The sequence below is a fragment of the Lepidochelys olivacea genome (genome assembly GCF_965140295.1).
Source record: "Lepidochelys olivacea isolate rLepOli2 genome assembly, chromosome: 8".
In the NCBI taxonomy this organism is placed as follows: Eukaryota; Metazoa; Chordata; order Testudines; family Cheloniidae; genus Lepidochelys; species Lepidochelys olivacea.
The window spans coordinates 106,184,353-106,198,166 of record NC_140418.1 but is presented as its reverse complement, the minus strand read 5'-3'; the positions used below and the strand labels follow the sequence as shown (position 1 = coordinate 106,198,166).

General features: G+C 49.7%; 1 protein-coding gene across 4 annotated transcripts in view; it reads left to right on the top strand.

Moving 5' to 3' along the window:
* The window catches only part of RNF220 (ring finger protein 220), a 334,084-nt gene that overhangs the window by 233,384 nt on the left and 86,886 nt on the right, over positions 1 to 13,814 (top strand). For all 4 annotated transcript variants that reach the window (XM_084636163.1, XM_084636161.1, XM_084636164.1 and 1 more), the window contains one exon: positions 12,004 to 12,099. In XM_084636163.1, coding sequence (XP_084492289.1) covers positions 12,004 to 12,099 — 96 coding nt within the window. The remainder of the gene's footprint in view (positions 1 to 12,003; positions 12,100 to 13,814) is intronic.

The window sequence follows — 13,814 nt, the reverse complement described above, 5'->3', positions numbered from 1 at the left end:
TAGCCCCATCCCTTTGCTGGAGGCGACTGGTGGCCCTTTCCTCCCACCAGTTCTGGGGCAACACTGCCGGCCTCAGAGGAAGCAGCTGACCCTCCTGACCATGAGGAGCACAGCGTCCTTCATGAGGGAGGAGTGAGCCGGGGGGGGGGGGAAGGTGACACAGAGAAGGAGCAGGAGGAGGAAGGCCCTTCATAGTCTCTCTGGGGACTAGCTTCTGTGCAGCTTGGTTGCTTAGCACCCATCCCAATGGGGCGCCGAAGGAGCTTCCTAGCACTACCCTAATAGAAATGGTAATTAGGCTAATAACAGGCAAAATATACTCTGGGTCCGCCGGCATGTGTACCCCATTAGCTGCTTCCTCACCTGTGCCCCCCGGATTCGGTGCTGCTCCCTTTTCCAAGTGCTGCCTTGAGCAACGAGAAAGGAGATACTGAGCCCCCGAAGTCCACACGCATGTGAGCTGTGGATGGGCTGGTTTTCAGCCAATAATCGACTAGTTGCTCCTTTTGATCACAAATTGCCTGCAAATAGATTACGATTCTCTTGATTTGTGTTCCTGATTTTTGACCTTTTCCCCCATTTGTAATTCTCCAGTGAATCCTCTCTGTGACTAGTTCCTTCCTGGGGAAGGGATTGTCCGTGGGCAGTTCGCTCTGAGTATTTGATATCCAAAACTCAACTCTGTGTTTGTTAGTTTTTATTGGGAACATAAGTCACACGGTATTACTGCTGTTCCTTGTTTGGATGAGCGTAACTCTGTGGACCAGGTTGCTGATGTGAGTCCCGATGAAAGAACTGCTTTTTACACAATGCATATTTCACCTATGGGACTCACTGCCACAGGATATCATGTAGGTCAAGAGCTTTTAATAGGATTCAAAAAGGGATTAGATATTTATATGGATAATGAGACCATCAGCAGGGACAGGTAAATAGAAATTATCTAACCTTTCTGGATTCAGGGTATTAACAAATGTCTAAATGATGGGGGCTAGAAAGAAACATTCCCTATAGGCTCATCATTCCATAGTTGCTCCCTAGGGTTTTCTTGCACCTTCCTCTGGAGCAGCTGGTCCTGACCACTGAAGGAGACTGGGCTGATCTGTTCTGTGAGTTCGCAATTTATTTCCTGGCAGCATTTTCTAATATTCACTTTAAAGTTACTCTTTACATGAATGTTCCACCTGTAAACCGGCTGTCATTGCAACCTGACAGCAAAGAAGAAGGACTAGAAGCAACTTCCATTTCTTATTCCAAAGAATGTTTGTGGCTGATTTGTTTAGGTCTATGCCCAGCTTCAGTGAGGGTCCAGCACAGAGACCCCTGGCTGCGCTGGGAACTCATCTACAATGCCAGATTTCTTTGATTTCCCCACCCCCCACCTCCCCGTTTTTTTACAGCCTTCTAGAGCAGATTGAAAAAGAGTTACTGCACCTATTGGGAAATCTGACCGCTAAAGCCCTCCAAGGAAAAAGAGCTTTGAAGGCAGGCAAGATGTGAAGCCTTAAACCTTGACAAAAATCTCTGTTTTAAACCCTTCCCAGCTGCTTCCCTCCAAATGGGATGGCAAGCACAGCCAAAGATCTCCTCTGGAGCACGGTCTAGTGGTAGGAACAAGTGACTGGGGTCAGGACTCCTGTGTTCTTAGTCTGAACTCTACCATGTCACTGACTCACTGGGGGAAGTCATTTAACAGAGCTGGGCCACATCTTCCCCAGCTGCGGCACTGGTTTATGAAGAACGCTTCAAAGCGAAATCTGTATGTCATGACTACGCCCTGGCTCAGGTGTGATGGTTCCTATACCGTCACTGCATTGCACATTTCACTCCCAACGCCACCGCACAGCCAAGATGCCAGCCTTGCCCCTCTGCTGAAGACAATAGGAGTTTTTCCCCTTGGCTTTCCTGGCAGCAGGATCAGGCCTGTAAGAAAGTTTCTAGATATTGTGACCATATTTCCTAAAGTAGAAATGGGGTGGCTGGGGCTCACCAGAGCCACACCCCTGTGGATGGGGCTGGGGCCGAGCACTCAAGCCCTGTGCTGCCCACGGCTGGGGCTGGGGCTGACCCCCCCCCTCGCCCAACCTCCACACTTCCTGCCGCTGGGGCTGACCCCTTGGAGATCCACGCCAGCTGGGGCTGCGGCTGGGGCTGTCCCTGAGCCCCACTGCCCGGCACCTCGCATTGCTGCCCCTGCAACGTTCCTCCATACCCGCACCCGACTCTTTTGGTAAATTGGGCATTTGTTTGTTTTCTCTTGCCAGCTAATCAGCTGGGAAGAGCAAATGGGACAAACGCCCCTTTTTGTAAAAAGAAGGCGGGACGGCCGGGACAGAGCTTAGAAACAGGACTGTCCCGGCCAGGATGGGTGTATGGTCACCCTACTTCTAGGACTATTAGCATCTTTGTGTCCAAGATCCTCCAGCACTAACATCCAAAGCAGCCTGCAGAGTGGGGGCGGGGGGAGGAAGTGGAGTTGAGGCCTGGTATCAGTCGTTGCTTTCGGGTTACAGTTCCCAAGTGATAACAGCTATTAGCAACACTTCCACTGCTTCCCTGCCACGGTGGGGAGGGCAGGAGACAGCAAACATGTCAAGCTATCACCTCCATGTTAAGTGATAAGTACCTATTTAGACGGCAGAGTTAAGGCTGAACGCATCAAGCAGGAAACACTTTGTGCCAAAATAAAAAAAAGGCCATCGAGATATAGAAAAAGAAGGGCTAGGGTATTTGTTCTGCTGACAGCAGCTCTGATAGATTGTTTAAGAAAAATAGACTCCCTGTGTTTTTCTGGGGCTATCAGAAAGCCAGAGTCCAGCACTTAATAGTCTCAAATGGCTGGCCTTGAAAGGAAGCAGAATGTCAAAGGCATCTGCTAGCCTCTCCCTGTGCTGACACCTGACCCGTCTGCGGCACAGGGAGAAGGTAGTTAAGGGAGGGGGAGGCGACGGTTAGTGTGTGCTGGCAATTTCAATCCATTTCCTTGGTGTGAGGGCTGCATCCTGACAGGAACCAGCTCCCGCTCTCTCCCATACATACACCCCTCCCTCCCTCTCGCAGGGCCAAGAGTCACATGCATGCCAACTGAGGCACATATACACACGCAGCAGGGCCCCAGAGATCTGTTTGCACATGGGTGTGTGTCCACCTGCAGGCACCATGCACTGCTCACGTGCAGCTCTCACAGTTCTGCGTGGTTGCACACCCAGGTATGCCTGTACACAGGAACACATATTTGTGTAAACACACATGCACAGTCACTCACACACGTGCAGGTACACCCATCCTCCCACAGGTGGCATACACATGCACACCAGTCCTTTCACACGCAGACACACCCATGGTCACCCATGGAAGAAGTCACCCCTCCTGGAACTCTGGGAATTCAGCTTTCACTTACACAAACGAAGGGCCTGACCCTCTCATGTAACATGGCTGCTTTGCACAGCTCCCGCAATGTGGGCCTAACGCCAGCCCAGGGAGAGCTCTGCAAGAGTGATGTGCTCACGGCATAGTGCTGAAATTATGGCTGTTACACGACACTCTCTTTCCCCTGCTCCCCATTGCTGGTGTAGCAGGGGTATGGCCAGAACACACTGATGATTGGCTACATTTTGGGCCCTCAGGCAGTGTAAATTAGAGCTCCCCTCAGGCTGCTCTAATTTGGCATGGGGGAGCTGCTGTGCCCACCCTTGCCACAGGATCGGGAGAGCATTGAGTTTTAAACATGGGGGCTTCTGTGCTGATGGCAGTATCATTTTTAATTAATTGAGACCATGCATTTTTTAATTGAAACAAAGCTGCTACAACCTTTCCAGTCACTGCCCCAGAGCTCTGCAGAATTGCACAATCCCTGGAGAGGCCAGGTCCACACACACAGAAGGTGAAATTCACCCGAGGGCAGAGGGCCAGCACATGGTCAAGACACCCTCTGGGACTTACGTGGTACCTAGGCCTTGGGCTCAGCCCTCTGCCCAGGGACTGAATTCCACCTGATGAACACGAACAGATACAGCTGCCATCTCCATGCACACACACACATTCATGTATGCCCACAATCGCACCCATGAAGTCCTGCCCGCGCCCGCTCCACCAAACACACAGCAAACCTCTTCCCACTCCGCCTGGGCGGCGCGTGACCAGACCGTTGGAGGAGGCTAGGCCCCAGCCCCTCCCCTTCTGCCCGAGGCCCCCCACCCATTCCACCCCCCTCTCCTGCCAGAGCCCAGAGCACCCCTCGAGCCTCCCACGAGCGCTGGCTCCAGACGCCCCAAGTCCCAGCCATAGGCCGGCCAGCCCCAGCCACAGGGGAAGAGTGGGACCTGGAAGCAGACGGGAGAGGGCCTGGGGGTGGAGCATGAGTGGGGCCACGCCAGGCTTTGTGGGCTCAGCCTCCCCTGGCCTGTCTTACCCACTCACTGCCCACTGCGGGGAAGGCAGAAGAAAGTAAAAGATGGCTCCTGGGAGCCACGCCAGAGACATGGCTGCCCAGACCGGCAGGAGGGGAGGGAGGAGAGGGTGAGCACACGGCTTGGACAAGATTGATGGCCTCGTTGCCATTAAGCAAAAAATTAGCCGATGGCGGCTATCATATTAAAGGGTGAAGAAGCCGTGAATTATTTTCTTAAAGATCTTATCGCTTACAATGATAATTTTACCTTCCAAAAGGCCACTTTTAATGAGGCAAGACAGGCAAAAAGTCATGATTTAGTGCCAGATTTTTTTTTTCCCAAACACATTTTACTGCTTTTTTGTCCATGTTTAAAAAGCGCCGGTGACCTTTTTTTATTTAGCTTGCCCCAGGTGTAATGCTGCGGCTGATCCTCTTAGGGTTTATGACCTCTACAGAGAGCGCCGTTGCCCAGCGGAGAGATGATTTAAAGGGGAGGGAGAAATGAGAGGTAATGCTGGTGCTTACACAAGGCCCTTTCTGTGTCTTTCAACGCCCCAGCGGTGGCTTGGCTTGCCGTGGGAAGGTGGGGGAGCTTGCCCTGAGGCCTTGGCACAGGGAGATGAAGCCTGGTCACACACGATCCAACCAGGCTCTGGATCTGAATTACAGGCCAGTACCTGGGGCATGGGGGCAGGGCTGAGCTCTCCAGTACCCGTTTCCCCAGGAAGAAAGGGAACAATTCAGTGCATAGATGCATTGTCCAAGCAGCAAGGAATCCCGCTGGGAAGTGCATGGGCATATATACCTGCTCTCATCATACGGGAAGGGGAGTGGCTCCAGTTTCTACCGATAGTACAGAGTGCCTCAGAGGCAAGGAATCATTGTAGCCGGGGTGATGGGCAGAGAGCGATGCGGGTGAAATGTGATGTGTTACTGTCCCCGCTGGGAACATCCAGCCTCTCTGGGCCATGTCTGCGTCTCCTTTGCCTGTTTCACATGTACAAACACACCATGGTCATGCCTGCCATAGAGCCGGAGAACTAAGTCAGGCATAGAGGAATCATAGAATCATAGAATATCAGGGTTGGAAGGGACCTCAGGAGGTCATCTAGTCCAACCCCCTGCTCAAAGCAGGACCAATCCCCAATTAAATCATCCCAGCCAGGGCTTTGTCAAGCCTGACCTTAAAAACTTCTAAGGAAGGAGATTCTACCACCTCCCTAGGTAACGCATTCCAGTGTTTCACCACCCTCCTAGTGAAAAAGTTTTTCCTAATATCCAACCTAAACCTCCCCCACTGCAACTTGAGACCATTACTCCTTGTCCTGTCCTCTTCTACCACTGAGAATAGTCTAGAACCATCCTCTCTGTAACCACCTCTCAGGTAGTTGAAAGCAGCTATCAAATCCCCTCTCATTCTTCTCTTCTGCAGACTAAACAATCCCAGTTCCCTCAGCCTCTCCTCATAAGTCATGTGTTCCAGACCCCTAATCATTTTTGTTGCCCTTCGCTGGACTCTCTCCAATTTTTCCACATCCTTCCTGTAGTGTGGGGCCCAAAACTGGACACAGTACTCCAGATGAGGCCTCACCAATGTTGAATAGAGGGGAACGATCACGTCCCTTTATCTGCTCGCTATGCCCCTACATATACATCCCAAAATGCCATTGGCCTTCTTGGCAACAAGGGCACACTGCTGACTCATATCCAGCTTCTCATCCACTGTCACCCCTAGGTCCTTTTCCGCAGAACTGCTGCCTAGCCATTGGGTCCCTAGTCTGTAGCTGTGCATTGGGTTCTTCCGTCCTAAGTGCAGGACCCTGCACTTATCCTTATTGAACCTCATCAGATTTCTTTTGGCCCAATCCTCCAATTTGTCTAGGTCCCTCTGTATCCTATCCCTGCCCTCCAGCGTATCAACCACTCCTCCCAGTTTAGTATCATCCGCAAATTTGCTGAGAGTGCAATCCACACCATCCTCCAGATCATTTATGAAGATATTGAACAAAACCGGCCCCAGGACCGGCCCCTGGGGCACTCCACTTGACACCGGCTGCCAACTAGACATGGAGCCATTGATCACTACCCGTTGAGCCCGACAATCTAGCCAACTTTCTACCCACCTTATAGTGCATTCATCCAGCCCGTACTTCTTTAACTTGCTGACAAGAATACTGTGGGAGACCGTGTCAAAAGGAGTCATGCATGAGGGATTAGTTCAGGGATGAGGGGATTGAGCTAGATTTATGCCCCCCCAAAAAGGCAGATTTCTCTCACAAATGATAGTTCTATCTACGCCGTAGCGAGGGAATGCAGTTACAACACAGATCAGGCACTGACAGGATTAAAACACAGTTCATCCGTGTTACCAAAGCAGTGTGCCTGCCATGCAAAAGTCCATGACTGTAGTACGATTCGGGGAGACAGATGAAATGTGACTTGACCCAGGTGGCACTGCAAGACAGAACTGTGTTTGAACTCAGTTGTAGCCAGGTCCTCCGCAGCACTGTAAAATGCAAGCATTGCTCGGGGAAGGCAGATAAAGTAATGAATGGTTCTAGCAATAACGGCAGGATTTCAGTAGTTACAGGAAAACATGGTTTGTGCAATTGGCTGCATACTGTGGGTGCTACTTATGCACAAACATAATGACTTGGTGACTGTGGCAAAACCTGGGTGTTTCTAAAGACAGTTCCGGGGCACAAGCTCCAATCTGGGTAGGTGGTGCTGGGACTTTTCTAATGATTGTTGGTGCTTTGTCAGGCCTCAGATGTGAAGTATCATTTTTACTAGATTCGTTTCCTATCATCTTGAATAGTGAAAAACTCACAAGGAATTTGTGTGAGATTTTAGCCACATCTAAACAAGGCAACAGGCCCCTTCCAGCTCTTGATCTGACCTAGAACCAAACCCGTAAGGATGGACCCAAGGATTTGATTCCTTAGCGTCCTGTTTCACCTCCCTCCTGCCCCGATCCCAGACATTCAAAGGGGTCTAGATTCAGCATTCTGGATTGGGCCTTTCTCTCTTTGTTACTGATCTCCTAACGAATTATGATCGCATCCCCTGCCCTCAGACTCATTGGAATGAATCCGACCCATTGTCTCTGGGCCCCTTGGTGGATCCAGTGATTCTGGTACCTCCAGCCTGGGTGCTGACAGGCTTTTAACATGAGGAGATTCAACTTCAGAGTGCTGGTTGTATTCTCCATGGAAAGCCCGAACCAGAATTTGCATCACAGTCCAGTGGTTTGACCCAAGACATGGAGGACAAGCAATTGCTTCACCTTCCCTAAATGGCTGTCTTGGGTCATCCTGAGGCTGGTCATTCTGGAATGAAATTCCCAGAGGCCAGATGATGGGGATGTCCGAGGGCTGGGGAGAGAGAGCACCAAGGAGCCTTTTCCCCCATGGAGCAGCCACAGTCCTGCGCCCTGAGCACAAAGTCTAGGGCAGCGTTAGCACCACTAACCACTGCAGGGGGGGGGGCAGGTTACAATTCTGCCCCCTCCATACTAGCTGGGCTAGAGGGGCAGGCAAGAGCTCTGCCTGCAGAGGGCGGATGCCCCTGGGGACTGGTGCCATGACAGTGCCCCCCCCCCCCGCCCACCCAATGCCAGGAGACAGCCCTGAAATGACGGATTAGGAAAGAGAGGCCAAAACTGGGATGGCAGCGAGGTCGGCCTAATGCAGAAATAAGGTTGGCCTCAGACCGCGCGGGTTTCTAATCCTTAGGCCCTGCGCCTGCTTTCCCCCATCTGCAGCGGTGACAGTCCTGCCTATGCGGCCAGGAAGGCAAAGCGTTCTCCACGTCTCAGGGAAATGAGAAAACCAAATGAAGTCAAGTTTGCTACCAGCAAAGGGGAAGTGTGACTTGGCATCACGAGCGCTGTGTTTAACATGCCAGCGAGGGGTTTAGAATTGAAGTGCTTGCACACAATTTAAAAATAGACAGTTTATTAATCTAAACGGCAAGTGTATGTAGAAGAGGCCTCGAGATTGACATCTTTGGGATTAGTTTAGCCCTGCGTTTTTCCAGAGGTCATCGCCATGGTGCTCAGGAAGGCTGTGGAATAAATGGGGCCAGCATGCTTCCCGGGACCGCACGCTAAAAACTAATACATAACGTTTAATTTACTGTCTCCAGAGCTAGCCCGACCATTTTTCACATAATCATATTGGATTAGAGCTACCAGCGGCTGTGGGCGGAGTGGGGGGTGGAAGGGATTGGTCTGCTGGGACGAGGGAGGCAGGGGGGAACGTGGTGTATTTTTCTCGCCTGGAGATGACGTGTTTAACCCCCGCAGCACCGGGATGGTCAGCTTATTTCAGGAGGGACAGGGTGTTCCACTGCAACAGGAGGCTGTCTTGCTTCCGAATCGCTGAGCTGACCCAGACTCAGAGCTCTCAGAGACCGAGAGCCGAGACCCCAGCCCTTCATTTTAAAGCACCGTTTGCAGTCTCAGGACTTTTAAATTCCTCCTTGTCCCCTTTTTTTGGGGGGGTGGGGTTCCTTTTTTTTCTAACAGGAACTCAGTGTTTTTCAACAGAATTCCTCCTGCAGCTTCTGAGAAATATTAAAGAGCTGCTGTAGAAATAATTAACCTCGGCACTAAGAAGGAGAAAAGGAGACCCAGCCTTATACAGCAATGTTGGCAGCCCAGGACAAGGCAATGTATTGTGGCAAACACAGCCAGAGGCAGGAGCCTAGAGATGCTCCATATGCCAAGCCTGCCCCACTTTCTCCAGTCACAAGATCACCTGAAGTGAACAAACATCCCTCATCCAGGGCAGCCATATCCACGCAGACTCCCAATCGAATTAAGGTTACAATCAGGGCTTTCCATTAAACTCTGCTTGGGTCAGGGTGATTCCCTGCTCCCTGATGAACAAGGGATTAACTCCAGCTCAGCTTCCCTCTCCCCTGGCAAGGTGCTCAGGGAAGGGCTATATGAGAATCCTGTAGGTTGACCACTTAGGGTGTGTCTACACTGCACAGTACACCCGGGCTCTGACTCAGGTTTGAGCCAAGCCCCCCTTCCATCCACACCCAAATCAGTCTGACTCGGGTTAGAAAGCACCCCGGACCCACGTCCTAAAAGACCCTTCTAAGGGAGTGGGTTAGAGCCCAGTCCAAGCCCTGTCATTTTGCAGTGTGGCCACAGCTCAAGTCAGAAGTTCTGCATCATGCAGTGTGGACACATTAGCATGGCTGTGAGAACTGGGTCCAGCAATTATAAACCCAATTGATAATGCAGTGTGGACGCTCAGATATGGGCTTGGAAACACTGAGTCCACAAGCCCAGGTCCCCCAGACCCAGGCTTACAATGCAGTGTAGACATGCCCCGATTGAGATCAGGGTCCAGTGGGGCCTTTGAGGCTCACATCTTGCCAACTGGCCATCTTTTTTCTGCTGAGTCATTTTACATGCTGTTTCCAGCTGCTCATACCTTTCCGAAAAAAGTCACATTTTGGGTTCAATTGTTTCCACGTTTAATGTCAGCCCAAAGGCAAATGTTTTGGAAAGTTCTCCTCCCTCTACTGTCTTTTAACAGTACTGTCCCCACATTTGGCCTGGACATTTCAGATGATATTCTTCTATCCCGTTGCGGACTTACCTGCCTCTGAGCAATCATTTGTTATTGTTGCATCCTACCGGATGTTCCTCAGAAACAAACACTTGGCGAGCTGGATTTTCAGTGGATATTTTTTAAGATTGCTTGCTTTACGATGTCTCTTACGCAGAAGTTCGGGCTGGGTCTACACTAGAAATGCTACAGAGGAACAACTGCCGCTGCACTTCTGCAGGCCTGTAGTGGAGACACTCACTACAGTGACAGAAGGGATTCTCCCATAACTGCAGTAAATCCACCTCTGCGAGAGGCAGTAGCTATGTTGACAGAAGAATTCTTCCATCAATCTAGAACTGTCTACGCTGGGGCTTATGTCAACTTATCTATGTCTCTCAGAGGGATGAATTTTTCACACCCCTGAGCGACGTAGTTGGGTCAATGTAACTTTCTAGTGTAGACCAACCCTTAGCTAATTTGTATTTTTCATAGACTTTTTCCTCAAACTCTCCTATTACTAAAGTTAAATTATTACTGGATGTATGTCCTTTAAGTATTGTCACACTAGTCCTGTGATGTCCCATAAGCGTTGGGTGCACTGAATTTATACTTCCCCGCTGTTGATTTGAAGGCTATCAATATATTTCTTAAGTCACAATAAAAATAATTTTTTGATTTTTTCCATATCCTTGTGCAAAAATGTGTGTTTTTCCAAATGCTTTGTATTAAAATGTATTCAAGAGTAATAGTGAATTACAATATAATGTGTATTAATGAAGCATCTTTGTTAGTGAGATGTCATTACCGAGACATTTAGTGTAATTTAAGTGTATGCTGGTACACAATGCTTTTTATTGTTGTTGTACATTGTTATGCTTTCATCTGTAGTATCCTGTTTGAGGATGTTTTCTAGTGTGTGTTTTGGGTTTCATGCATTCTATGTGTCTATTCAGTGCTACAAAATGCTACAAACATCTTTTTTACAACCTTAGATAAACGACCTGATAATCTATTCTGATCCTAAAAGTAAAGACTTTCTCCCAGTGCACTAGGGGGCAGAGTTAAGATTGCACTTGCTGACTTAACTCTCACATTTGACCGTGTCCATTCTGCAACCTTCACGTTACGTGAATGCATGTTGATGTGTTTTCTCTGTAAACAGGTCATCAGACAGGGAGGTTATGAGACAGGACCCCAAGCTAGGATGGTGCATCTCATTCTAGGCTATCCTTTCCCCTTTCCAGATTCCTGTCCTCTCCTCCCACACAGCGCCATGCTGTGCCTCTTGCATCTTCGCAGCCTCACTAGGAGGGAGTGGGAAAGCAATGGGCACCTACCTGCCCATTGCTGCCCCTGCTGGAGAGCTCGAGCTTTACCTCTGCAGCACTGCCAGCCACATGCCCGTGCCACATGGAAGGCCCTGAACACAGTGGAATCAGCACAGCTCCATGAAAAGGAGGGTGTGGAGAGGCCGGGCAAGGGGTCAGAGGGCCCATGTCCACAGCAACCTCTGCAGCAGACCCACAAAGAAGGGATCTGAGGGCAGGATGGGTGAAGGTTACAGCGTAGCAGTCTGCAATGACATTGCACCACCGTTCTCGCCCAATATGTAGGGTTTCCATACCGGTCGTGCAGGCCCTGAGGCTGCAGTGATGGTCGCAGAAGGGCTGCGAGGATGTTCTGCTCCTTGGCCCCAGGATGGGGAGGAGGATCCCAGCCCTCCTGAAGGGCAGAGCAGCTCCTATGTGAACGGGCTGTGTACAGGGCCTGGGATTCGGCTGTGGGAGCAGACCCCCTGTTGCTGCTCTCTCAGACCCAGCCCTCCCGTGATATGGCATGTGCTCTCCCACACCCAAGAGGCCAAACCAGCACGCTGTCAGCCGGTGCTAACATGCCCCCTCTGGGCCTGTTACAGTGTTTATTGGCCAGCGACAATACATTCCTGCTGGGAATGGGAAAGACCTTGACACTGCCTTTGATGTATCATTGCTCTGCCTTGCTCACAGTGTAAATTTCTCCTTTCCTCTCTTTCTCTTGCAGTCAATTTTGTTGTCAGCCTCAATCAAGCGGGAAGGAGACTCTCAGACAGCATCGCCTCACTCCTCAGATGATATCCATCACTCAGACAGATACCAGGTGAGACAGCAGCCAGGAACCAGCCAGGCAGTGCAATCCGTTGGTCTTAGCACAGGACTAGGAGCCAGAAACTCCTAAGAACTACTCCCAAGTCCCTCCATGACCTTGGCCTAGCTCCTCAACCTCCCTGCCCCTGTTTCTCTGTGTGGAAAAGGGGGATATTAATACTTCCCTCTCTCACTGAGGAGCTGTGAGGCATAACACATTAAGGTACTGCCCTTTGAGATCCTAGAAAGGGCTGTAGACATGCAAATTATTACAAAAATTAGGTCATCCAAGTCATATTATTTAGTATTATTAGCAAAGAGCCAGTCTTCTGGGATGCCCCCAAAGCATGATTACGCACCATAGAACTGTCTGGGACTTCTGGCTGCATTGCATCATGGTGTGTGGGCATACAGGTCAGAATGCAACAGAACACAACCCCACAGGGTTAGTGCAATACAATGCAAGTTAAGAGACATATTGTACTCTCAGTTGTGTGTTTCATTGATGTGGATTGAGGGTAATTTGTGGCCTCTATGCCTAATATATAGCCAGGCCTGAATCATGCACATAGGACTCAAATGTATAGCCATATATGCATGGTACAGTCAAGGAAAATGTTTCCTGCTGCCTCCCCAATTTACAATTTCCCTGCAAAATGACACTGATCAAAGGCTCAAGAGAGGTAACATTCAGTCATGTATCAATGGTCTGTTTATGATCCAGTAACTCACACCCGGTCAGGGCTATCAAAATGGGAGCTCTACCTCATTAGGGAGCAGAGAATTCCAGCACCCTAATGAGATAAACAGCACCTGCTTCTCGCTGTGGAAGGTCCAGAGGAATCTGACTTTAACATTACCACGTTGCACGTGAAAATTCTAGCTTAGCTTATTTGTAGTGGTTTCTAAAATCATATTTGTTATACCTTTCCTCTCCCTCTGAACTCTATGCAGTTGGGTTCATGGCTTGCAAGGATCCTATATGTGAAGAGATACAAAAATTAGTTCCAATAACATTTTTTTAAACTTTCTAAATCATTTTAAAGAGATTTCTCTGTGAGATCCGGAACTTGGCACACACAGAACACATGCCAGCATGGAGTGGTGCGAACGGCTCAGTGACACTGGTCTGCAGAACTCACCTCTGGCTTCTGAGTCGTAAGATAGTTATTTCTTGAGCATCCAGAAACATTTTCATGCACTTCACAGACATGCAAGGACATACTCCCTGCCCGCAGGAGTAGATGGCCTTGGTTTGATATTACGCAACAAGTAAAGGTCAAGGGTGATGGGGGCGGGCAGGGGAGAGGAAGGACAAGGGGTGGTGACAATATGATCACGAGGTTGCTCCTGCAAATGGATCCTCATGGGCAGGTCCCCACTGAATGAAACATCATGCAGGAATCTGTCTTAGGATCAGGGCCCAAGGCATGCATACATCATGACTGTGCAAATTATTATTATTATTTATTGTTTAATATTCACTGGTAACTATTCTGCCCTTCACTTCTTGAAGGCCCATCTCAAACCCGGGCCAACATACCGTGCATCCCGCCCAATGCAGTCATGTATTCCATATCTGTTATCAAACGTGAGCCTGACTCCCCATGTCCCTGAGTCACTTACACCAGTGCTAAGGGAGTGTCGGACAATTCCATTCTGATTTAGCAGAACTTTATCCCCCCTTTGCCGGGTGAAAGCAACAGCTCATGGAACCGGGCAGCAGAG